At 36.4% G+C, this 26105-nt stretch overlaps 1 protein-coding gene across 1 annotated transcript in view; it reads left to right on the top strand.

The window, feature by feature from the left end:
* The window catches only part of LOC126482034 (inactive tyrosine-protein kinase 7-like), a 98892-nt gene extending 73019 nt beyond the window's left edge, over nucleotides 1-25873 (top strand). Inside the window, exons 9-16 of the mRNA XM_050106006.1 lie at nucleotides 1774-1930; nucleotides 2031-2178; nucleotides 2332-2459; nucleotides 2645-2839; nucleotides 8379-8591; nucleotides 9535-9797; nucleotides 17063-17341; nucleotides 25400-25873. Coding sequence (XP_049961963.1) covers nucleotides 1774-1930; nucleotides 2031-2178; nucleotides 2332-2459; nucleotides 2645-2839; nucleotides 8379-8591; nucleotides 9535-9797; nucleotides 17063-17341; nucleotides 25400-25714 — 1698 coding nt within the window. The 3' untranslated portion in view covers nucleotides 25715-25873. The remainder of the gene's footprint in view (nucleotides 1-1773; nucleotides 1931-2030; nucleotides 2179-2331; nucleotides 2460-2644; nucleotides 2840-8378; nucleotides 8592-9534; nucleotides 9798-17062; nucleotides 17342-25399) is intronic.
* Nucleotides 25874-26105: the final 232 nt, after the last annotated feature.

Consider the following 26105-nt stretch of genomic DNA (forward strand, 5'->3'; position numbering starts at 1 on the left):
AAGTTATTTTATTTTTATTGATGGCACAGTAGGAGAAATACTGTATAGACTGCTTTGTGTGGTATAATTCTGTTCTCTCAGTGCTTTTTTGTCAGTCTAAGACTAATGACAAGCATTTGTTCTACATCTAATCACTTGTTTCAGACAGAAACTCTTTGATCATACAAACCTATGTTGTCATGGATTAAAAGTTGGCTCTAATGAAGGTAGGCAGATTATTGACAGTGTGTGGCAGTAACAGGGAATGGTTGGTCTGATAGCTAATGTGACACTTCAGATGACACTGTATTTTTGTTTTGAATAGTGGATAGTGGCAACACTGATGACCATATTAAAGTGATTATATGTATTTATTTGTACTGGAGATCAAGAATAACATTATTTAATGTTCATGTTTGTTATTCGAAGCTGAATGTCATCTCAAACATTGAATGAAACTGAGGATCTGTAACTTTGGTGAAACAATATCAATTATGTCAAGTATATCCATGGCAGTTGTCTTTTTCAAAGACTGATGTAAATTTTCTCAATAATTAATCACCATTGTAACTGTTGGACGTTCTCTGATTTGAGATCATATATTAAAATACATTTACAGCAGTCTTCAAAACACAGTTTTATACATATACATGCACATGTACATATATACACATACATATGCATATACACATGCATGCATAAATACATACATAGTTATAAGCTGTGAGGATGGGGTGTGAGCCGTGCTTGGGTAGCTCAGATGATAGAGCACTTGCCCGTGAAAGACGAAGTCTCAAGTTTGAGTCTCGTTCCGACACACAGTTTTAATCTGCCAGGAAGTTTCATATCAGCACATACTCTGCTGCAGAGTGAAAATCTTGTTCTGGATACATAGTTATATATACATAGATACATATTTACACCATCTCTCTCTCTCTCTCTCTCTTTCACTCACGCGCGCACGCCTGCACACACACACACACACACACACACACACACACAGCAGAACCTCATGCAGACAAAAATAATAATAATAATATTAATAATAATAATAATGATCATCATTACTGAGCAATATTCACAGCTCATTCATCTGTCAGTGTAGTGGTATAATAGTCTTCATGCCCAACCAATGTAGCAGCAATGCCACAAGTACTTGATTATACTTGCAAACTCATGTACTAGCTCATCTCTCCACACTGGTAGAGTCCACATGTACCCCATGAGACTCAGTCCACATGTACCCCATGAGACTCAGTCCACATGTACCCCACAAGACTCAGTCCACATGTACCCCACAAGACTCAGTCCACATGTACCCCACAAGACTCAAGTGATGAGTTTATGGTTAAGTGGGCAGTGGCAGGGAGATTTGCGAATTGAGTCTCTGGGCATATGGAGATTGCGAGATAAGAGATGATGTCATTGGACATACTGGTGAGTTTAAAGTGAGTATACGGAACTCACTTCTGATCTCTAGTACCGACTAGTGGAAAGTTGTTTTATTGATAGAAAATAGGTAGATTGCATTGCATAATTTTATTTTCTATGGTGATAAATTTTGTTTAAACTGGTAGTGAATAAAAATTTATTTCATCAACAGGTTTTGATGGTACAGAAATACGAGATTCTGTAAGTTTCTGGAAAACTTCAGTTTAAACACAGAAATAGGAGAAAATAGTTGGCTTCTCCCCATTACCATTCCCTTACTCTGTAGCTACTCCTAATTAACTCTATAGTTGATTTAATCAGTGCTTAATGATTATATTTTAATGCATTTTTTGTTTCATCTAGGAGGGAGAAAATATGTTTGAACTTCCAAAGCATGTGCAAGACCACAATGGCACGTTAGTTTTTACTAGAGTTACTATGAATGACAAGGGACGATACACGTGTGTCGCAACAAACACTCAGGGTATTATAAATGCAACAATAAACATTGATGTAATAGGTGAGTTTACATTCAGATATTAAGTGCATTAAGACAAACAATTTTACAGTTAATAATCCAGTCATAATGGCCTAATCCACTCTCAAATTAACTGTTCCAGTGACACCAAAATTTACTGTACTACCCCAGAATCCAACAAGAGCATATGAAGGCCACTCTGTTATGATTCATTGTATAGCTGAAGGTGATCCTAAACCTACAATCAAATGGGATAGAAACAGCAATTTTAGTGCTTTAGAGCAGGACAGGTACAAAAAACGAAATTTTTACTGAAAATGTGGAAAGTACTTTTATTTTACAATGTTGTTAATAAAGTTGTTTGTCTGGTGAAAGGAAACTTTGTACTCACACTCGAATATAACTGTGAATAGCTGATTATGTTCTTAATATTAAAATTATAGGTTTACAGTCCTAAAGAATGGTACGCTGTGGGTGAAGGAAGTACAGCTGTCTGATGAGGGGCGGTATGGATGCACTGCAGGAAACAGTGGTGGTTTTAAGCGAGAAGAAGTTGTGCTTTATGTACAAAGTGAGTGCTTCTGAAAAATTGGGCTACCATTTTCTGTCTTCATTATTGTTATTGATTATTATTATTATTATTATTATTTCATTGTCTTAAATAAGTGTTGAATTTGTGAAATCAAGTCTTACTTGATACTGTCAAATATTTCTGAAAATAAAAACAAAAAAATCATGAAAATTATAAAATAATAGGTGGTGAAGGGTACCGGCCAATGGAAGGGTCTGATGAGGATTCAATGATGACAAAAACAGTGACAATAACATTGACAGCTGCAGCTGCATACATGGTACTTGTAATAGGCCTGATGATTTGGTGTCGCTATCGTAGGCGCAAGAGGAAACAAGCGTACATGGATGCAAATGGAGCAGAAGGGACAAATACACTTTGTAAGTATCTTACATTTGTACTGTTTTTGGGCTTATAAGAATGCTGTAGTACCTGAAATTTGCCAGTATGAGAGTAATGTGGTATGTTTGGGAGCAATAATAGTCTCATACAACTAACAGAATTTTTTCCTTACTGATTTTGCACAGTTGTAAATGAGAAGTAGTACAATATGCACTCCATCTGTCATATGATGCATTGTAGCTTCTATTGCAGATGCTATGTCTTTCCATACTGCAAATAATTTCAAGTAATAAACTACATGAAGAGACAGTCGTTTCAGTTGACTGATTGTATGCATAGAACTCCCTACATGGTTTTAGTGCTCAAATTCTGTTTAGTAAAAATAGAGAAATTTCTTTCCTCATTTCCACTCCTCTGTATTATGATGTCATTCTGACTTAAGCAACAGTAATTGGAAACCCTTTTTCAGATTGTGATTGTTGTCAATAGAGATAGTGTTTTTACTTTCTTTATATAAGAAATCAGCAGCATAGAGATTTGTCTCTGTGACTCAGGAATTACATCATCAGCCCCCAAACATGTTCAAAGAGCATGGATTGTTACATGTTGCACGCACTGTGATGCAGAGTGCGACATAGGTATTTCAGATGCTTTGGAAATTAATGTGTACTTAATGATAAGGTGTTTTTAACTTAAGTGCCATCCAAAGTAAAAGGTGGTTTCAGTAGGTAAGACGTACATTATCTCAGTGTATTTCATACTCCTGAACAGTAGGTTTGGTTAAAAAAATGCAGTATGGAATATTGGATATGTGTGTGTGTGTGTGTGTGTGTGTGTGTGTGTGTGTGAAAACTGAGAGTTACTAACACCTATTAGATGCTATAAAGAAGACACTAGTATTGTACTAATAGTATGATAGTATCACCACAGCCACGTGTGGGTACATTTGGGTGTCACTGTGATGGTGTGTTTAATTAGACTAGAAAAATGGTGTTAGCCTGAAAGCTAGTAAAATGTGTTACATCCAGCACATCATCTTTTGTATAAGTCAGTAGTTCCATTTCTTTATTTTTATTTATTGTTTCCATCCTGTAATTTCTATTATTGTGATACTTGTGAAGTTGAGTTTTCTAAAAACAAACCTCCAGTCTCAGCTATGTTTTCGCAATGTATGTTTAACTTCTCTCTTTTTCCACTGTTAGGTTCCACTTGGTATGATAATCAGTCTTACTTGTTCGTAACATGTGTAGTGTGTTGCACTGATTATGCCCACACCTGCTAAATGCACACCACACTCTGGCTATAGTGTCAACTTGTGTTCTGAAATACAGACCACATTAATAGCATTCTGCACATCAAATACACAAAGGCACTTGTGTTAGCACTTATACTGTGTGACAACTTGCTTGGGAAGTGCTCTTATGTTCAATGGAAGGTTGTTGCCATAAACATTTAATCAATAATGGATGCATAAAGCTTATGTTCAGTTTATAACACACAGTTTAGTTTATAACCCAGCAGTGACACTCTGTGAGTCTCTCTCTCCACACAATTTAGTGGATACTGATTTCTATGGCTAATCCTCCAGAATTCTTGAATTGCATACATGTTGCTCAACAGAATTTTATACTCAACACTTGATGATGATATATACAAGCACTGCCCCTTTCAGCTTGCATCTCCATCTCTTTATGACTGATTTGACTGTTTTGAGTTCACTTTTCTGTGTCAGACTGGAAGTGCAGTTCTGCAAACACTCACTTGATGTAAAATCATTCGTAGATGAGGCAGCCAAACTAATTTGCAATGAATCTCTTCTCCTTATACTTCAATGTTAAGTACAAAGTTCTTCTGTACTTTAAATACATGAAGGTGAAAACTTAAAACTGACATATAAATGAAAATCAGAAAAATTATAAACAGCAGATACTTGTTGCACAATTGATACATGTATCTACATATGCACCTATTGATTAAATATCTCATGTCTCATATGTATGGGCAGAATGTACATGTATTATTTATACATTTCTGCCAATAATGGATTCAGTATCACATAAACGGACTGAAGCACTGTAATTGCCTTGAAGTATGCTGGACACTTGTAACATACCAATGATAAATACAAATATGTGTTTACTTTATTCTGTCTATGAATAATGTTTCATTGAGTATGAAATGGTCCTGCTTATGTGTACATAGGACTTTGAAGAATCTTTCAGAATTTACCCCAGAGGCTTTCAAAAGGGAAAAGCCATTTCCTTGAACATTATAACTAGTCACTAGAATATGTGTTTTATTTTCTGCTTGTTGTTTCTCAAAAGTAACTAAAGTTCATTTAGCAGCATAAATACTTTAGCTACTTTTTATAGGCAATATCCAAATCTGTTAATAACAGATCAACAGACATTTATTAACACACAAAATTGCAAGTGAAGTCAGTAATCTGCTAATTTCAACTTGCAATTAAACATTAAGTTTGTTCAACAATGCTTCTAACAAATACACTGATGGAAAAAATTGCAACACCAAAAAGTAATCAATATAGAGTAATGAAATTTCAAGAATACTTTTGTGGTGTCGTCAAGTATGAACAACATATCTCCACCATTGCAAGATCTTTGACTCTTTAACCTAATGGCCCATGCCATCTTGCTTATTCAGCTTGCTGTATGACTTGCTGTGATGTGGATGTTTGTACTTACCGATATGAAATATATCGAGTCTTACACTAAAAGAAAGACTGTAAGACTCGATATATTTCATATCAGTAAGCACAAACGTCCACATTACAGCAAGTCATACAGCAAGCTGAACAAGCAAGATGTTGCGAGCCATTAGGTTAAAAAGTCAAAGACCTTGCAATGATGGAGATATGTTGTTTGTACACGTCGATGCCACACTTTTGTCCAGGTTACATATTTAAGTGATTAACATTGCAAGATCACAGGCTAATGTAAACATGAGATAGCCATTGCAAGTGTGAAATGTTGGTACTTTAACAACCGTTGTAATCACCAGAATGTTGAATGCAGGCCTGCAAACTTGCATGCATTGTGTTGTACAGGTGCTGGATGTCAGTTTGTGGGATAGAATTCCATGCCTATTGCACTGGTTCAGTCTGTACAGGGACGGTAAATGCTGTTTTAGGTGATGCTGGAGTTGTTGTCTGATGATATCCCATATGTGCTTGACTGGAGACAGATAAGCTGATTGAGCACAGGCTAAGGCAACATGTTGATGCTCTGTAAAATATGTTGGGTTAAAACACTGTTATGTGGGCAAGCATTATCCCTGAATGCTGTTCATGAATGGCAGCACAACAGGTTGAGTCGTCAGATAGATGTACAAATTTGAGTCAGGATATGTGGGATAACCAAGAGAGTATTCCTGCTGTAATTGAAATAATGTCTCAGATAATTACACTGAGCTTGTGTCCAGTGTGCCTAGCATGGAGACAGAACGGTTGCAGGCTCTCAACTGGCCTCCTACTAACCAACACATGGGCATCACTGGCACTGAGGCAGAACAAGCTTTCATCAGAAAACACAAAAGACCTCCATCCTGCCTCAGTGAGCTCCGCTTCACACCAATGACATCACAAATGGCAGTGGTTTGGGGTCAGTGGAATGCACACTACAGGCTGACGGGCTCGGAGCTGTATTTGAAGTAACTGATTTGTAAGAGTTTGTTGTGTCAATGTGGTGCCATCTGCTGCTCCATTTGCTGCTGCAGGTGCAGTACAATGTGCCAGAGCCATCCACTGGCCACATTGGTCTTCCCTCTTGATAGTGCGACGTGGCCATCCGAGCCCGGACTTCTTGCGACCATACATTCTCATGACCACCCCTGCCAGCAGTCATGTACAGTGGCTACATTCCTGCCAAGTCTTTCTGCAATATTGCAGAAAGAACATCCAGCTTCTCGTAGCCGTATTACTTGACCTTGTTGAAACTTAGAGAAGTCTTGGTGATGACATCTATGTGGGCTTAAAGGCATTCTTGACTGATATCAACTCACCATGTACAATCTCAGAGGTAGTTAATACTCACAATCATTACAGCATGTATTTAAAGCAAACCTGATGCATCCTCATAGTGGCACTACTAGTGCCACTCTTATGTGACTGGTGCAAAATAGACATCATCTTTCAGATGTAGAAACATGCCTGCCAACTTTTGTTTACGTCGCAAAATTCCTTCTTGGTGATACAATTTTTTTTCAGTTATTGTATGTTCCTTGAACTTATAACTGGAACATCAGGGATCTTGTATCATAATATAACAAAAAACAGTCAGTCCAGACTGCAAATTCTGTTTTTATTTTTTATGGTATGGTAACCATTTCAAGTCGCACATAGACTGTCTACAGACCTGTAGGTCTCCATTGGTAACACATGAAGGTGCTTCTTGCATTTACAACAGCTCTACACACTAACTCCACGACAGCGATGGAGACGTTACTAGTCTGAAGCCAGTCTTTGTACAACTGAAACTGGTTACCATATAATGAAAATAAATAACATTTTCTATCTGGATCAATTGTTTTTTGTTGTATTACTTGAGCTTCTTTAGCCATTCTCTGCCTTGTATTGTGTAGCCATCAGTTGCATTTTACTGTGATGTCACCCTAGCAGTACACAGGACCCTACAGTTTGCTTGCTGCTGCAATTCTTTCATGGAGAGGACATCAAACAAATCAAATAGAGAGAAACAGCACAAAACCAACAAGACACTAGTAACAAACAAGGATCTCTCACCCATTAATACTTAAGTCCTTTTCCAGGGGCAATTCCTTACTTGCAAAAAATTAAGTGTGATCAGACAAATCACCAGCTGATTTTAATAGAAAAAAATGTTGCCTTCCTGTTTCCTCACACAGTATGGCTCTGAGCATAGCACATGGAAATATCAATGAACTACCATCTTGATTGATGTTGTTGACCATGTTTATAAATGAAGCTACATTTCAGTCTGCTGTTGTGCCCATGGAAAAATCTGTATACACTGTTATCTTTGAATGTACAGACTGAAAATGATTCAGAATCATGAAGTACAAGACCAACAGTTACAATCTGCTTAACTTTATAATGCAACTAAATGAATTATACAGGGAATTTTAATAAAACCTATAAACTTCATGGGCACTGCCTTAGAGGAGAGAAGGAGAGAAAACACACTTAACTTTAATGCCTGCTTCGCAGCTCATGTCACCTAGATCCCCCTCCTCAGCTCCAGCGTCTCTGAAATCTATATTGGGAGCTGTCCTTACAACATGTCATATGATACTGTATCCCCTCGGTCTCAGACTTTGGTAGCCCTTGGACCACATCCATTTCCACTCTTGTTCTCATGTCTTATACTGTGCTCCATAAAGTTACGTTCACACTTTTATTGGTCAATGACTCAACTATATGGTGAGGTGTTACTTTTACTCCTTCCATTATTTATTTCCACCAAGGACTTTACAGTATCACATTTCTCAAACTCATGTGTTTTGCCATACTTCACTGTAAGAAGATATTTAAACTTCTAGCTAAGTGCAACTAATATGTATTTGATTATAATCTTTCAACAGTGACAAAGGCAGAGAATGGTGAAGCTGTGGGGGAACACACAGAACTAAAGGAGACTGGAGGATTGTGCCTGACAGGTGGTGCAGGTCCAAGGAGTGAAGGTGATGGAGGTGACACTGGCCATTCCCACAGTTCTGGCCACAGCAAGCGTTCTAAAAATGGCTATGATAAAGTTTCAGTCTCTCGCAAGGATCTTCATAGTTTAGTTCTCTTAGGTGAGATATTTCTGATTGTTAATCTGTTAATCAAATTTTTGTGTAGTAAGCAGTAGATGTTCCTTTTGTATTCAAGAATATTTCACGAATACATAATTCTCTGTCCAATATTCTTAAGCTTCCTCTGCCCTTTCTTATGTCTAAAAAAATGAAATTAAAGCTTGTCTTAACTGTGACTTGTTATAAAGAAACGGTTCAAGAATGCTATTAACATATAAGTGAACATTGCTATTGTTTCTCTTCTTAAAGTTGCACTGTTTACACATTTTAATCATTCCATCACTTTTAACATGCTCCTTGCTGTAAATACAAGAGACCGTCTTTCATGGAGCTTCCAAAATGTTTTAATTTTACCCTTGAATTTCAGTGTTGTAACGTGCAGTGCACATCTTCCTATATCTGTTTCATGGGCTGCAAAGAGCTGTAACTGGTTTTGGGCATTCATGCCCATCTTTGGATGGCTAATGTTAGCAGTAACATAATTGTTGTCAACTACAGCTTGTTGTTAGCCATCTGAAGATAGTCATGAATGCCTGAAACTGTTTATAGCTCTAAAGTAAAAGCATTTTAAAATCCTTTGTGGCTGGTCATACTATTTGACTGATATCCCTACCATAGATAATCTGGCTTTTGATCTGGGAAATGGGCTGTTGCTGACCATTCACAAAAAAAGGTCTGGAATGCTAGTTAAAACCACAGTTAGATGAAATTTTATTATTAAGTAACAACTGTATTAATTACATGAAAAAAAAAACCTGTGAACTACTGTATAGCTTTAGAATACTGTAATCATGTTTCACTTAGATCATACCAACCTGTATTGTATACTTTTACCACATAATCATTTAACTACAGGGGCCCTTTGTGAAAATATTCAATAAAAATGATGATTTTTCATTGAACTGTTTTTGTTTCTGTAAAATGGAGGACATGTATTTTATAGGGCACTGTGACTTTGGTGAAGTATTTTTAGCCAAGATGAGAGGCTTGCATCTGGAAGGTGATGATAAAGTTAAAGAAAAAGAAGACAAAGATTCTGTTGTCATGATAAAAGCACTACAGTCCACAAGGGATGAAAACTTACTGCAAGAATTTCGCAGACAGTTAGATATGTTTCACAGATTACAACATGAGAATATAGCGAAACTTGTAGGTTTATGTCGTGATGCAGAGCCTCATTACATGGTGCTTGAGTACACTGACTGGGTAAGTTTTATATTGTGAAACACCGTACCATTTACCTTTGTTATCTTGGCTGTGTAAATTTTTTAAATAACTAAACTTGTATAATGAATTGCTATAATATACTCCCTTCACTTTCATTTTCTCATGTAAAGGTCATGGTTTTAACATATGTGAACTCAATCGAGTACAGGATATGGTTAATAACACTGGTCAACAAAATTTAAGATTTTTAATTTCAAAAGAAGTATAATAAGTAATTATTTCTAACTTTTTTGTGTTGATTTGCAATCTTTTTACAGAACTTTTCCATCAACCAAAGATTGTTAGTAATAACGTTTATAACATTTCTGGTAATTATACATTTGAGTAAACGTAAAGTCTTAACTAGTTTTTTTGCTTACATAAAATGTATGTATACTTTGCTTGAGGATCATCTCATGATGTTACAGTTCTCAATCAACTTACTGACTGGTTCTCTGTAGTGTTCAGGACTGTAGTTTCCTGGTTGTGAACTTAGTTTTTAGGAAGAACAATGTGATCCCATTATGATTGATTCATATTACTACATTCTTAATCAAACCTTGGTTGATATTTAATGGAGACAATTAGATCTAATCGATTCTTACAAGTGGTTAATGAAAACATTTTCCTTTCCTGGACTGAATGACTCTCTCTATGGCCAGTTTTTCTTAATATAATGATTGCTTCTTTCTCTACTATCCGATATGCACAAGAAGCAATAAAATTCTTTACAGCCAAGTTATTATCCAAGTAGTATAGCTGTCACTTTAAAATCTGCAGTAATCTACAATGAATAGTTATCATATCAGCTGCTGGATAGCAGGTGATGCATGCTCATGTAACTTAGCTTCATATCAACTATATGAGCTACAGGAATGGATGGAAACTTACTTACAGTATGTAACAAGACACATTTCAAGATGGTTTTCTAGGAGTCAATGAGCAAATGCCAGTCTTCAGGTTTAAGCTTAACACCCAGTGACCCAACACCCAGTGACGCCATCAAGGAATCAAAATTATTACCGAAATATATGTCCACCTGCCCAGACAATAAATGCTCAAAAACCTTTTGGAATTCACGGATAGAACTTAATTTGGTGCCATCCTGCAGGAGGTACCAGCATTTCAGTCTTGAAGGAAGCAATTTTGCTTTATTTTTAGGTAACTCGAGATCACTAACAAGTTATTTAGATCCTTCTATGTTCGAAAATGAGGCTAATTTGTAGTAACTACTTCCACAAAATGTGGGTGGGTCACTCTAATGTTGTAATTCACTAATGTCATCAACACTTTCAAAATCTTCAGTCACATTTTTGTCATCTGATGGAGTTGGTATGGGAAGACCTGGTACATGAGGCACTGGTTGAATTGATGATTCTAAAGATGGATGTTTAACAGTATGTTTGGACTTTGAACGAATTCCAGATATACTCATATTTGTCAAGCAGAAGTAGCAATCTGTTACATCATCCTTAGGTTTCCACCATATCATAGGAACTGCAAAAGGCAAATGAGGTGATGCCTTTCATCAGCCATTTAATAATGTTACACATTTGCCACAACAATTGAGGAGCCCAAAACTTATTCTGGGCTATTTCACTGTCAAAACAACACATATTAATTTGTGGAGTCAAATTTTGCCTCTGCACTTTTTTGGAGAATTTTCCTCAAATGTAACAAAATTTGTTTTTATCATTATAAATTTGCGAGACATGTTCTCCCTTTTAAAACACAGTGTTTAATAAAAGTGTTTAATAAAATGCACTATTATTTGACAAAAGAAGGAAGGAAGAAAAATTGGGTTTAATGTCCCGGTGATATCAAGGTCATTAGAGAGTGAGCAGAAGCTCGGATTATGTCAAGAATGGGAAAAGAAATTGGCTGTGCTCTTTCAAAGAAACCATCCTGGCATTTGCCAGGAATGCCATAGGTAAATCATAGAAAACCTAAATCTAGATGGCCAGATGCTGGTTTGAACTGTTGTCCTCCCAAATGTGAGTCCAGTGTTTTTAACTGACACAGCACTTGTCAGTTGATAGCTGAAAAACAAACAGGATTAGCTTCTCTCATTAAATAAAGTTTCAACTCCTCTGTCCCAACTAAGTGGGACACTTTACATTTGTAACAGATCTTCTTTCTTATCTGTTGTTGGTTCAAATGGTTTGGAGCACTATGGGACTCAACATCTGAGGTCATCAGTCCCCTAGAACTTAGAACTACTTAAACCTAACTAACCTAAGGACATCACACACATCCATGCCCGAGGCAGGATTCGAACCTGCGGCCGTAGTAGTCACACGGTTCCGGACTGAAGTGCCTAGAACCGTACGGCCACCGCGGCCGGCCATCTGTTGTTGGAGCAAACCTTGTACTGGGCAGGTAAACCATAATTGTGAGGAACAGTCAGTTGTTGAACACTGTTGTCATTCCTGAAGTCACAGACAACAATCGCCTAAAGTAAATATGGCAATTGTTTATCCAATTATATAAAATTTTATTCATTTAATAACTACAATTAACACACAGTGCTAATAAGCAAGAAAACTATTTCTCAATATTACAAAACCCGGTGTGCAATGGAACATTCCTGACTTCATTTTTCGATTTGGCAGTTGCAAATACATAAGAATCAGATAAAATTACTTTTTTAACATTTATATTGTTGACCAATGCAATTATTAACAACATTAGGAAGCAGCACCAAAATTAAATTTCACATATAATTTGAATTATTTTTTTATGACTATTAGAGGAGAAAATGTGTCATTTTTAAAACCTGAAAATCATTTTGAGCTAATAGTGATGAAGTAAAAATGGTTCAATTATGAAAGGATTTCTTCAGATTGCAGATGTCTCTGTAAAGTCATTACTGTTATGAAGCTTAGCCCTCAAATCAAAAGATAAAAGTAAAGTTGTGTTACTCATCTATCGACAGATAACCCAATTAAAGGCTTTGTAAAATTGAAGACCTTAAACATACTACAAACAGAATTTTGTGAGCATATCATATGGTGCCACAGGTGTGTGCAGAAGTTGCTTCTCTATTAGATGAAGTGCTTCACTAGCACAAAGATTGCCAGAAGACATTACAGGCAATCTTGTCTGTTTCCAGGAGCATGTAATCTTACCCTGTATGCCATAATGACAATGACAACCGAAGCCCATCTCTTGACAAATTCCAAGCAGTGCATCAAGTGTTGCAAAGAATCTCAATGTCAACAAATGGAAATGAAAAACAAAGAATACCTTGATGTTATGCAGTTCATTCAGACAGAGGAAAGCTGTCCCCTGCATTAGTCTGAAGCACATAATTTTTGCCATAGGCAAATTTCTCATAGGGGTTAGTGATTAATTGCAAAGGAGAACGATGCATCACAGCAGAAATAATGATGGACTGGCTAGCTACTCTTTGAATTCACTGATCTGATGTGCTGCGCAGTAAGAGAGCTGTGCTACTGTCAAATATCTTTAAAGGCCACCTCACACATGACGCAAAAAATACAGTTGCTGTGATGAAGACAGATGTAGCTGTTATACCTGGAAGTATGACTTCAAAACTTCAGGTGCTTGTTGTCATTATGAACAAACTATTTAAAAAGCATATCCAAAAACACTATTCCAGTTGGCTTTTAGAATGCAATCATATACTCTCTCCATATGGCAAGATTAAAAGACCATCAGTCAGCCTTTGTATGTAGATTATTTTTTTGTGGTACACAGTATCAGCAGATTCTGTTATCAAAGGGTTTAAGAAGTGATGTGTGTTCAGAACCCTGATGGTAGTGAGGGCAACATGCTTTGAGAGGAGAGTGTCAAAAATACTAAAAGGGATGAAACAAATAGTTGTAGTGAAGTGAATACCACTCAGAGGAGGCTGTATTTTTGTGTAAATTGCCTACAGTATTTCATAAGAAATTTGATTAAGTATGAATATATTGTGAACAATCCTTGTAAATGGGTAATGCACTTTTTTTGCCCCCCCCCCCCCCCTACTGAGTATATCTCTCTCTCTCCCCCCTTCAAAATTAAGGATTTAGTGTATATTTTGGCATGGAATATGTATGGACCAGTACAGTAATAGTAGCATCATGCTTTTTTCAGATGATCCGGCTATCTATAATGAAGTACTATCTGAAAATAGTTGCACAAATACCCAGTCATACTTTGATAAGATATCCAAATGATTCAAAAACTGGCAACTTGCTTTACATGTACAGATATGCAGTAGATTTTTTCTGTTGCAGCTTCCCACATTTATTAACTTAAAACAAGTAAATAGAGAACAGAAGTGGCCAAAGATTGGTTGATTTTTGTGGAGAGCTCTCGCTAAGATTCCATGGGATATCTGTACAAGATGAGAGTGGCCTACAAATTAAATAATATTAGGGACATCCATGAATCCATGCCTGCAACATTGTACAATGAGATGAAAGAGTGGAGACATAATGCAGTATGAGATACTGTATGAATATAGGATGGTTCTAAGAATACAAATATGTAATGGTGGACAGAGGGTATGGGAGAAGTACTAAAAGAAAAGAAACAACTATATCAGAAGTGGTTAAGACACAAGACGGTGAGGATAGGGTGCAACAGAGTGGTTAAAAAAGAAATTTCAAGAGCAAAACAGGTTATGTGTGACAAAAAGTGTGAGGAGATCACAAAGTAAGAGACATCTGGAAAACAATAAAACACCTTAGAGCAGACAGAGTAGAAAAAGCTTATGTTCCAATAATTATTGTACAAGAATCGGAGGAACTGTACAAAAATTATTGAATGAGAACAGAAATAAGCACAAATAGACAGTATATCAGGTGAAAGGTGCAGCTACTGTGAATGTGGAACCAGTGATGCGGAATGATGCAGAAAAAACTGTCAAATGCATGAAACATAATTAAATACACTGGACTGGAGTTAGTGAAATATGAACCAAGTATTTTATGGGAAATACTTACATGCTTCTTTAATAAACTTATGAGGAATGGTGAAAAGCTACCACAGGATTTTAATATTTTTGAAATAAGTTCCATCAACAAAAAAAAAAAAAAGGAAACAGACAGAATTGTAATAATTATAGAGGCACCAGTGTAATCAGCTTGATAGAAGATTATGTATCAGATTTTGCGAAACAGAAATTGTAGATATTGACCATATTTTGAAGAGGATACATTGCTACTCACTCTAAAGATAACATGTTGAGTTGCAGACAGGTACAGTGAAAAGAGTGTTATGCATTGAGATTTTGGCGAAAGCCTTCTTCAGAAAAAGAAAAACACACACGTTCACACAAGCAATCACATCTCATGCACACATAAATGCTACTTCCAGCTGCTCCATTGTGGATTGTGAGTAACCTTTCTTTTAATCATCCTTATTTCTTGGAAACTTTATTTAAAGAGATATGGTCTTATGGGAGGTTAAAACAGAAACCATCTTTTTAAATGTGTTAGTATTATTACTGAATTTTCATTTAGACATATGTGGACATTTCATCTGACTCAATGATATCTTTAGCTGGCACTTGTTAGTTTTTGGGTAAGGAGTAGGTGGAAATAGGAAATGTGAGAGGCATAGATAGAAGTAAAAGAAAATAACTGAAACAGAAAAAATGCAAATCTTTAATGGGTCTGGGAACATATTTGACATTGAAAGGAAAACCTAATATATTTTTCATCTGTAACAGTCTGCTTTAAATGGTTCAAAAATTACATTAAAATTGGCTTCTAATTTACTTCAAATAATGTGTGGAGATTTTTACAGTTACCGATAAAAATTGTAGCAAATGGTCATCATGTATATACTTAACCAGTAATTTTCTTTGTTGTCAGCATGTTTCTTCACTGCAGATAGCATAAAATGATTATTAATGCACGTATGATCTCTCTAACTAAATAAGGGAGACTGATATATATATTTTGACTCTGTATTGGAACATAACTTTTCACGTTACATCATCCGTTGACACAATGAATACAAGCTGTGCTTGCCTTTCTACTGACTCAGGACTGCCTGATTGGGGATCTGACACCCTATTATTTATATCACACAAGAATTGCAGTTTTATATGTCACTATTAACATGTTTAAGAAAACAGACTTACAATTAACATTTACAATACTGTAAGACTGCAGATATAAAGTTCAGCATTTTAAAATGTATTGATACATTTCACCCAAATGAAATCACAGTATAAGTACAAACATGAATAAAATATTCTTCTGAAACAGTCAAACCAGAATGATTCTACTTTTCATTTCAATCGTGGGAAAACTTCTACTACTAACTTTCCCCCAGATTCTTGTTTCAGTGATTAACATTTCACAACAGTTACTTTTGAGGTATGCAATTTGAAAATACTATTTTTCCAAAAACAGTTTTATATAAAATAATAGTAACTTGACATCCAACAACATGCTTTTTAAAGTGTAGAAACATTTGTAGTCTTGCGGCTTATTAAAATTAAGATTGGCAAATTTAACAGTAATTACAAAATGTTTGTCTTTTTCGCTATCTATGAATTATGACATACATCAGTTTTGCCATTGGTCACTTCACTGCAATGTTTCTTCACCTGACACATTACAATGTCTGCAATGGACCTGTCCGCAATCTTTGTGCTGAGCCAAGGAGGGACATTGTCTGAAAGATTATTGAAAATTCCATCTCGAAACTTTCCAATGTATTAAAACCATATGCTGAAATGGAGCTTGAATCCAGTCCCTTGACCTTTCATTGCTCTGACCAACTGTACTTTCTCGTTGTCATCACATCACAACTTGTGCTAACTAAATAAATGTGCAAATCAGAAGAAACAGACATGGAGTTCTTGAATTCAGGACTCATATGTCATTTGTTCACTGGGTGAATGGTGGAGAAATCTGAAAATCTACAGTTGAGTCATTGTAATAAGGAGATCCTTGACAGTTGCAGTGGACTTGGCACAATAGCTTCACGTGCCTACTGCAACTAGTCACATTATGTGATTTTGTAAACATCTCTGTGACAGTGCCTTAGTGTTGTCAGAGCTCTATAGATAGCTGTCGTTTTCACCTGCAGTCATTTGCACTTCATAGTTAAAAGCTGGCAACAGCTTACACTGACTCGACTATAGAGACTTAAAAATCTGTGTTATCTATTCTGCATCTGGCAGCATTAGACTGTCAGGAAAAGTTAATAATCTCGCATTTACATTTGAGAATAATGACTGTTGAATTTGAATGCCTGTTAATATACATTTCGTGTTCTGTAAATGGTAAACATTGCAGGGTGACCTCAAACAATTCCTTCTTGCAACTCGAGGAGGAAAAGATGGAATCCGTACCAAAAGTCAGCGGCCTCAACCTCCACAGCTATCAGTTACACAGATTATTCAACTAGCTAACCAAGTTGCTCAAGGAATGGAGCATCTTGCCAACCATAGACTGGTGCACAGAGATCTTGCTGCGAGAAACTGCCTTATTGCATCAAATCTCACGGTCAAAGTTTCTTTGCCAGGTCTGTGCAAGGACACTTATAGTAAAGAATACTGCAGTCATCATAACCAGGTAAACCATATTCGTGTGCATTCAAGTAAACAGTAATTTTCATTTGAACAGTTTCTAGCAGTTATTTTGTTTATTGTGTATAGTGCTGGCATTTTTAGATAGTGCCACAATCCATTCACCTTTCTTTTTTGCTTAAATTGTGGAAAGCACATAAAAATTGTGAATGATTGCTTATTAAGCACAAATTTCATTCTACTTCAGAGAGAGATGGTGAAAATTCAGTTTTCTCCTCCCTTTATTTGTCACTGCAATGTAACATATGCTGTGCCTTCCTCATATGCATGTCCAATATCTATAACCATTTGGAACATAACTAACCTGTCTTATGTCTTGGTGGAGTATTGCTGCTTTCTGTTGTCTAGCTTCTTGCTGTAATGTAGTTCATTGAAAAGTTTTTAAATGATGACCACAACACTGCTGTTATTAGCTTAACAACTTTCCACATTTATTAATGCTCATATATCATGATAATCAGCTCATATACCATAATTTATATTCATATCAGGTCAGCACTTCTATTATGTACAAATATCTGACAGTCAGAACATATTTTCAGTACACTTTCTGAATCCATTTCTGATAGACATATAACTTGAAGTTAGGTTCGATTACACAGTCACCATACTAGAAGCTGTTCAGTTTCCATTATTAATTGACTGTATACTATTGACTAAATAAATGAAACAGAAATGTTCACAGAGATAGTCACAATTTAATTGTGAAGGTAGTATTGTACATTCTTTAAACACTTAGCAAACTACATTATGTTAATATTCTGAATAACTACCATGAACTGCCTCAAAAAAGTGTCATAATGGTACAGACACAGTTGGTACTTGGATGTACACATGCTGGTTGCTAGATGAGGACTGCATGAAGCATTGTCCTGCACAATTATTTATAGAAGTGCTTACAAAAAAATAACTAAAATTTGTTGTTATTTTTTTATTTATAATAGGAAAGATAGCAAAATCAGTGGATAAAACAGTGTACTGAGCAAAATAACATGTTTGTTTAGCTATGGATTGGATAATGAGAAGGTTGACATATCATAGGAACCATGTTAATGTTATTTATCCTCCTGTGGTGATTCACAAAGCCTACTAAAATTGGCTAAAATTGAAAGTTTATAGGTAAAAGAAATGATAAACTAACTCATTTTTCTAGTAGAATTGAGCATTTTCTGAATTAAAAAAAAAAAAAATAAATAAAAAAAAAATCTGGAAATAATCAAAATTTAAGATTAAAACATTCTGGAAAATGAAAGCTTTGATTACGAATAATTTTCGCAATAGGAAATTTCTGGAAAAGTAAGACGTTTACTTGTATGAGGAACATGAGGGCTTTTGACTGAGCTATATAATTTTATATACAACTAGCTGTTCTTTTGACTGAGCTATATAATTCTATATACAACTAGCTGTTTGCTCACTGAAAATCACAACTTCAAATGTTCTGTAGAAGTTTATAATTTTAAATTCGCTTTTTTCAGGGAAACTAATTATTCCCTTGTTTTCGTAAATCATGAAATTACTTCTTTTTTTTTTTTTTCGTCAGTCTACTGACTGGTTTGATGCGGCCCACCACGAATTCCTTTCCTGTGCTAACCTCTTCATCTCAGAGTAGCACTTGCAACCTACGTCCTCAATTATTTGCTTGACGTATTCCAATCTCTGTCTTCCTCTACAGTTTTTGCCCTCTACAGCTCCCTCTAGTACCATGGAACTCATTCCCTCATGTCTTACCAGATGTCCTATCACCCTGTCCCTTCTCCTTATCAGTGTTTTCCACATATTCCTTTCCTCTCCGATTCTGCGTAGAACCTCCTCATTCCTTACCTTATCAGTCCACCTAATTTTCAACATTCGTCTATAGCACCACATCTCAAATGCTTCAATTCTCTTCTGTTCCGGTTTTCCCACAGTCCATGTTTCACTACCATACAATGCTGTATTCCAGACATACATCCTCAGAAATTTCTTCCTCAAATTAAGGCCGGTATTTGATATTAGTAGACTTCTCTTGGCCAGAAATGCCTTTTTTGCCATAGCGGGTCTGCTTTTGATGTCCTCCTTGCTCCGTCCATCATTGGTTATTTTACTGCCTAGGTAGCAGAATTCCTTAACTTCATTGACTTCGTGACCATCAATCCTGATGTTAAGTTTCTCGCTGTTCTCATTTCTACTACTTCTCATTACCTTCGTGTTTCTCCGATTTACTCTCAAACCATACTGTGTACTCATTAGACTGTTCATCCCGTTCAGCAGATCATTTAATTCTTCTTCACTTTCACTCAGGATAGCAATGTCATCAGCGAATCGTATCATTGATATCCTTTCACCTTGTATTTTAATTCCACTCCTGAACCTTTCTTTTATTTCCATCATTGCTTCCTCGATGTACAGATTGAAGAGTAAGGGCGAAAGGCTACAGCCTTGTCTTACACCCTTCTTAATACGAGCACTTCGTTCTAGATCGTCCAATCTTATTATTCCCTCTTGGTTGTTGTACATATTGTATATGACCTGTCTCTCCCTATAGCTTACTCCTACTTGTTTCAGAATCTCGAACAGCTTGCACCATCTTATATTGTTGAACGCTTTTTCTGGGTCGACAAATCTTATGAAAGTGTCTTGATTTTTCTTTAGCCTTGCTTCCATTATTAGCCGTAACGTCAGAATTGCCTCTCTCGTCCCTTTACTTTTCCTAAAGCCAAACTGATCGTCATCTAGCGCATTCTCAATTTTCTTTTCCATTCTTCTGTATATTATTCTTGTAAGCAGTTTCGATGCATGAGCTGTTAAGGTGATTGTGCGATAATTCTCGCACTTGTCAGCTCTTGCCGTCTTCGGAATTGTGTGGATGATGCTTTTCCGAAAGTCAGATGGTATGTCGCCAGACTCATATATTCTACACACCAACGTGAATAGTCGTTTTGTTGCCACTTCCCCCAATGATTTTAGAAATTCTGATGGAATGTTATCTATCCCTTCTGCCTTATTTGACCGTAAGTCCTCCAAAGCTCTTTTAAATTCCGATTCTAATACTGGATCCCCCATCTCTTCTAAATCGACTCCTGTTTCTTCTTCTATCACATCAGACAAATCTTCACCCTCATAGAGGCTTTCAATGTATTCTTTCCACCTATCTGCTCTCTCCTCTGTATTTAACAGTGGAATTCCCGTCGCACTCTTAATGTTACCACCGTTGCTTTTAATGTCACCAAGGGTTGTTTTGACTTTCCTGTATGCTGAGTCTGTCCTTCCGACAATCATATCTTTTTCGATGTCTTCACATTTTTCCTGCAGCCATTTCGTCTTCGCTTCCCTGTACTTCCTATTTATTTCTTTCCTCAGCGACTTGTATTTCTGTATTCCTGATTTTCCCGGAACATGTTTGTACTTCCTCTTTTCATCCATCAACTGAAGTATTTCTTCTGTTACCCATGGTTTCATCGCAGCTACCTTCTTTGTACCTACGTTTTCCTTCCCAACTTCTGTGATGGCCCTTTTTAGAGATGTCCATTCCTCTTCAACTGTACTGCCTACTGCGCTGTTCCTTACTGCTGTATTTATAGCGTTAGAGAACTTCAAACGTATCTCGTCATTTCTTAGTACTTCCGTATCCCACTTCTTTGCGTATTGATTCTTCCTGACTAATGTCTTGAACTTCAGCCTACTCTTCATCACTACTATATTGTGATCTAAGTCTATATCTGCTCCTGGGTATGCCTTACAGTCCAGTATCTGATTTCGGAATCTCTGTCTGACCATGATGTAATCTAATTGAAATCTTCCCGTATCTCCCGGCCTTTTCCAAGTATACCTCCTCCTCTTGTGATTCTTGAACAGGGTATTCGCTATTACTAGCTGAAACTTGTTACAGAACTCAATTAGTCTTTCTCCTCTTTCATTCCTTGTCCCAAGCCCATATTCTCCTGTAACCTTTTCTTCTACTCCTTCCCCTACCAATGCATCCCAGTCGCCCATGACTATTAGATTTTCGCCCCCCTTTACATACTGCATTACCCTTTCAATATCCTCATACACTTTTTCTATCTGTTCATCTTCAGCTTGCGATGTCGGCATATATACCTGAACTATCGTTGTCGATGTTGGTCTGCTGTCGATTCTGATTAGAACAACCCGGTCACTGAACTGTTCACAGTAACACACCCCCTGCCCTACCTTCCTATTCGTAATGAATCCTACACCTGTTATACCATTTTCTGCTGCTGTTGATATTACCCGATACTCATCTGACCAGAAATCCTTGTCTTCCGTCCACTTCACTTCACTGACTCCTACTATATCTAGATTGAGCCTTTGCATTTCCCTTTTCAGATTTTCTAGTTTCCCTACCACGTTCAAGCTTCTGACATTCCACACCCCGACTCGTAGAATGTTATCCTTTCGTTGATTATTCAATCTTTTTCTCATGCTAACCTCCCCCTTGGGGAACAATAAAGTTTTGCAGCATCGTTTTGATTAAGAAATTAGCTATTTCAACTGAAGTATGTGTATCATTGAGATAACTGAAAAAAGAAGTAAATATGAGTATTTAAGGAGTATAACTGTAGCAAGAGGAACCACCTCCACCTTGTTAAATCCCTTAGCTTGAGGCCTAATATTTCCTGACTTGATAGACCACAAGTGTCCCGTATCAAACTGTTTGTCTCAACTTGCTACCCCAATGTTGTTGTTGTGGCCTTCGGTACAGAGACTGGTTTGATGCATCTCTCCATGCTACTCTATCCTGTGCAAGCTTCTTCATCTCCCAGTACCTACTGCAACCTACATCCTTCTGAATCTGTTTAGTGTATTCATCTCTTGGTCTCCCTGTACGATTTTTAACCTCCACGCTGCCCTCCAATACTAAATTGGTGATCCCTTGATGCCTTAGAGTATGCCCAATCAACCGATTCCTTCTTCTTGTCAAGTTGTGCCACAAATCTCTCTTCTTTCCAATTCTATTCAGTGCCTCCTCATTAATTATATGGCCTACCCATCTACTTCAATATGCTACCTCATATTGGCCTCCAAAAACTACATAAGCGACAGCACATGTGCATTGAGCAAGTTTTTCGACATTCTCGTGCTCTCTTTGCACAGACCATTAGTTCTAGAGAAAAAATGAATTGGCCCATTTTTGGAGGAAATTTAATATAGTTTAATCTTGTACTGTGACACATACAAAGTTTTTTGTTGAGTAACACTATCACCCCTCAAAGCATGCACCTTTCCTCCTGACTCACCCTGTATATTCTCTCAAAAATAAAAGCTCACCTGGATTTGAGGTTGTTTCCAATTGAATACGAAAGATTTGTTCCCCTGTAATGACCCATGTATTATCTTAACTACATAATGCATCACTAACTCGTGGTATCTTTCCAGAGATATTGAAATATGCTAAACTCCTCTATAACAAATGTGAGTGAGGAGATGCCAATAACTTCTGACGTGTTAAACTAATGAGTCATTTTAAAAAACCTTTGAGAAGATAATGTCTTCTAGGAACATGCTCAGTAAATCAATTAGAGTTTCTGAGGAGTTGCTCAACTGAGAATTTTATTTACATGCTCACTCGCCAAAGTTTACAAGCAGTACATTTAACTGTGTGTTTCACAATATTCTCCTGGACAAATTGAGGTTTTATGCAATTCATGTTATACCCAACCAATGTATAATGTCTTATCTAATCAAAAGAATGCGCAAAATTGTGCTTAGTAATTCAACCAATGTGATCAGCAGAGATTCATCTGACTGTGGAGAAATCATGTGTGGGTTTCCCCAAGGCTTAATCTTAGATTCACTGTTGCTCCTCATTTATGTAAACAATTCTCTGTGTAATAAACAACAAGCAGAATTAGTTCTTTTTGTGGATGGACTATTATTGTCAACAGTCCAGACATACATATGACATAGACAAAATGGTAAACAATGTTCTTAAAACTATCAGTGATTAGTTTTCTGTAAATGGTCTCACTCACAATTTCAATAGGAGACAATATATTCAGTTATGTACCTCTAGAGGTAGTACACAAGGGATAACTAACACATGGTGAAGAAATAATAAATAGGTTGGAAGTTAAAATTTTTTAGGTGTACATACTGGTGAGAATTTAAACTGGAAAAAGCCCACTTTGGAACTCCTAAAACAACTTGATTCAGCCACATTTGCACTTAGAATTATTGCAAATCTTGGGGTCAGCAAATTAGTAAATTGACATATTTTCATTCAATAATGTCATATGGAATAATGTTCTAGGGCAATGCTTTCTTAAATCCAAGTTGGCATATCAATAGTTACCGAAATTTCTGTGACTGTTCATCTTCAAGGCAGAATGTCTTCATATAACAGACATGTGCTGTAAGAATAACATGTGGTGCTCACCCACTATTGTCGTATCGACATCTGTTAAGGGAGTTGGGCATTCTGACTACTGCTTCACAGTATATTTATTCCCTCATTAAGCTTGTTGCTTTCAGTTCTAAGTAACAATGATGTACATAATTAAAATACTAGAAGGTATTACATCACATTATGGTTGTCTTTAGCACTAAAGGGGGTGCACAATGCTGAAGTCAAAATTTTTAATCATTTATGCAGTGATATGAAATGTCTGACAGGAAGAAAAGTAAACTTTTAAAATAAACTGAAAAAGTTTCTCCTTGGGAAATCCTATTCTTCAGAAGAATTTCTATTTTTTAACCTGTAAGAGGTGGTGGGTAGGAATTACTAACTAACCCCTGTGTGTATTTGAGAAATGGCTTCATCTAACCATATTTACAAATTAATTTGCTATATACATTCAAAAAGTAAATTAATTTGTAAATATGTAAAAGTGATGCATTCCACATAATTATAATTTATCATGAAAGTGATCTCTGGAACATGAATTTAGCTAACTGTATGTGTTTATAATAAGAAACAGAAGGATAAATTTTATAATATAAAATCAATAGTGATAATAAATCTCAAACACTCTCCTAAGTTTTTTGAAGGATAAAGGAACTAATTTTATCATTCCATTTACAAATTGTATTGAATTAGTGGATATAATATAGCATAATAATCCATTTAAAAACTTAAGAGACATACCCAACCATTGAACATGAAATATGTAAAATAGTTCATTAATTCAAGTACTTGACCTGGCATACAAACAGATTTTGCACCTGTGTCCCGTACTGAATACAAAGTTTCCTGCAGTCTCATGAAATGATGCCATGTCAGTGTTGACTGTGATCCACTGCATTGTGCATGGTGCATGCTATCACAGTGGTTCTGGTTAAAAGAAATAGGATATATACAAGCACCACCAAAACCACCACCACCACTAACAACAACAAACACACACACACACACACACACACACACACACACACACACACACACAGACACACACACACACACACACACACACACACACACACACACACACACACAGAGTCTTGTAATAAATTGGCTAAACTACATATGCTTCAGGTACAACATTCACATTTCACCAAGAAAATATGCCTTTAAATAAAGGACGAAACACTCTCCAGTAAGGTGGTTGGACCATTGAATGATGTCTTAGGGTCTTTCAACCAACAGTGCTATATTGCATGTTCTTTGTGGAAAATATTATGTGCCCATCAAAAGATTTTTGGTGAGAAGAATGCCCATCATCAAAGAAAAAATCTATTAGGATGAAAACAACATCCAGTATATAGTTACACTGAAACATTTGGCACTTACCTTACCACATGAACCATGTGGCCTCGTTTCTGTTACTGTGGTGCCTCTGCCACGTATACACAGTAATTAAGTTTTTAACTTGCCCTATATAACTTTAATAATCTTGATTGCTTGGTAGCTAGTTCAACATCATTTGAAAGTATACACACTCCTTCTGTTTCTTATTCTTCTTTCATTACTTGGTGAGTTGCCAAAAAAGCCTTAAAAATTTTGATCCTGTGCCAAATCATTCAGTGAACAGATTTGGCTCTTTTTATTTACAGTTATATTATTGTTATTTAATTACTGATTGTGTGTATTCTTGTCATTTGTCAGATGATACCTTTGAGGTGGATGCCTTATGAAGCAGTATTTGAAGATGATTATTCAACAAAGTCTGATGTCTATGCATTTGCTTGCCTTGTGTGGGAGATGTTCCACCAAGGAGAGCTTCCATTCCCCAAAATGAGTGATGAAGCAGTTCTCACTGCTTTGAAGAAACATGAACTACAGTGGAAACCACATAAAGCAGCACCTCAATCTTTACAAAGTCTTCTTCTTAGTTGCTGGTCTGAGAGTCCACGTGACAGACCTACGTTCAATCAGCTTGTTGTTACCATAGGAGAGATTTCGATAGACAGTGAAATCTGAGTGATGTGTTAGTGATTTGTGTCCTGCTAGTCTCACTTCTTATTGGAGTTGTAACATTTTGTTTTAGTTAATGACTGAACTGTGCAAAGGAAAACGTATCAGCTTCAACTTCAGACTCTTTGAATGTGTGATTTATTTATTATGTGTGAGTGTGTGCTTTGCAGGAAAGGTATCAAATTGTGATAATTGACTGAAAAATGGAAACTGTTCACATTTATTAAATTTTTTTTTAGAAAAAACCCAAAAGTTTTACTAAAAAGATCTCCTTTGTGTGCTATTCAACACAGACATTGCCTTAATACTCTTTAAGTATTATTTTACATATTGCATTCTTTTCTCTTGTATCTATTGAAATTGGTGAAACTCGTGTCACGTGTTCTAAAAATGTTTC

This window comes from Schistocerca serialis, chromosome 5, assembly GCF_023864345.2.
Source record: "Schistocerca serialis cubense isolate TAMUIC-IGC-003099 chromosome 5, iqSchSeri2.2, whole genome shotgun sequence".
In the NCBI taxonomy this organism is placed as follows: Eukaryota; Metazoa; Arthropoda; class Insecta; order Orthoptera; family Acrididae; genus Schistocerca; species Schistocerca serialis.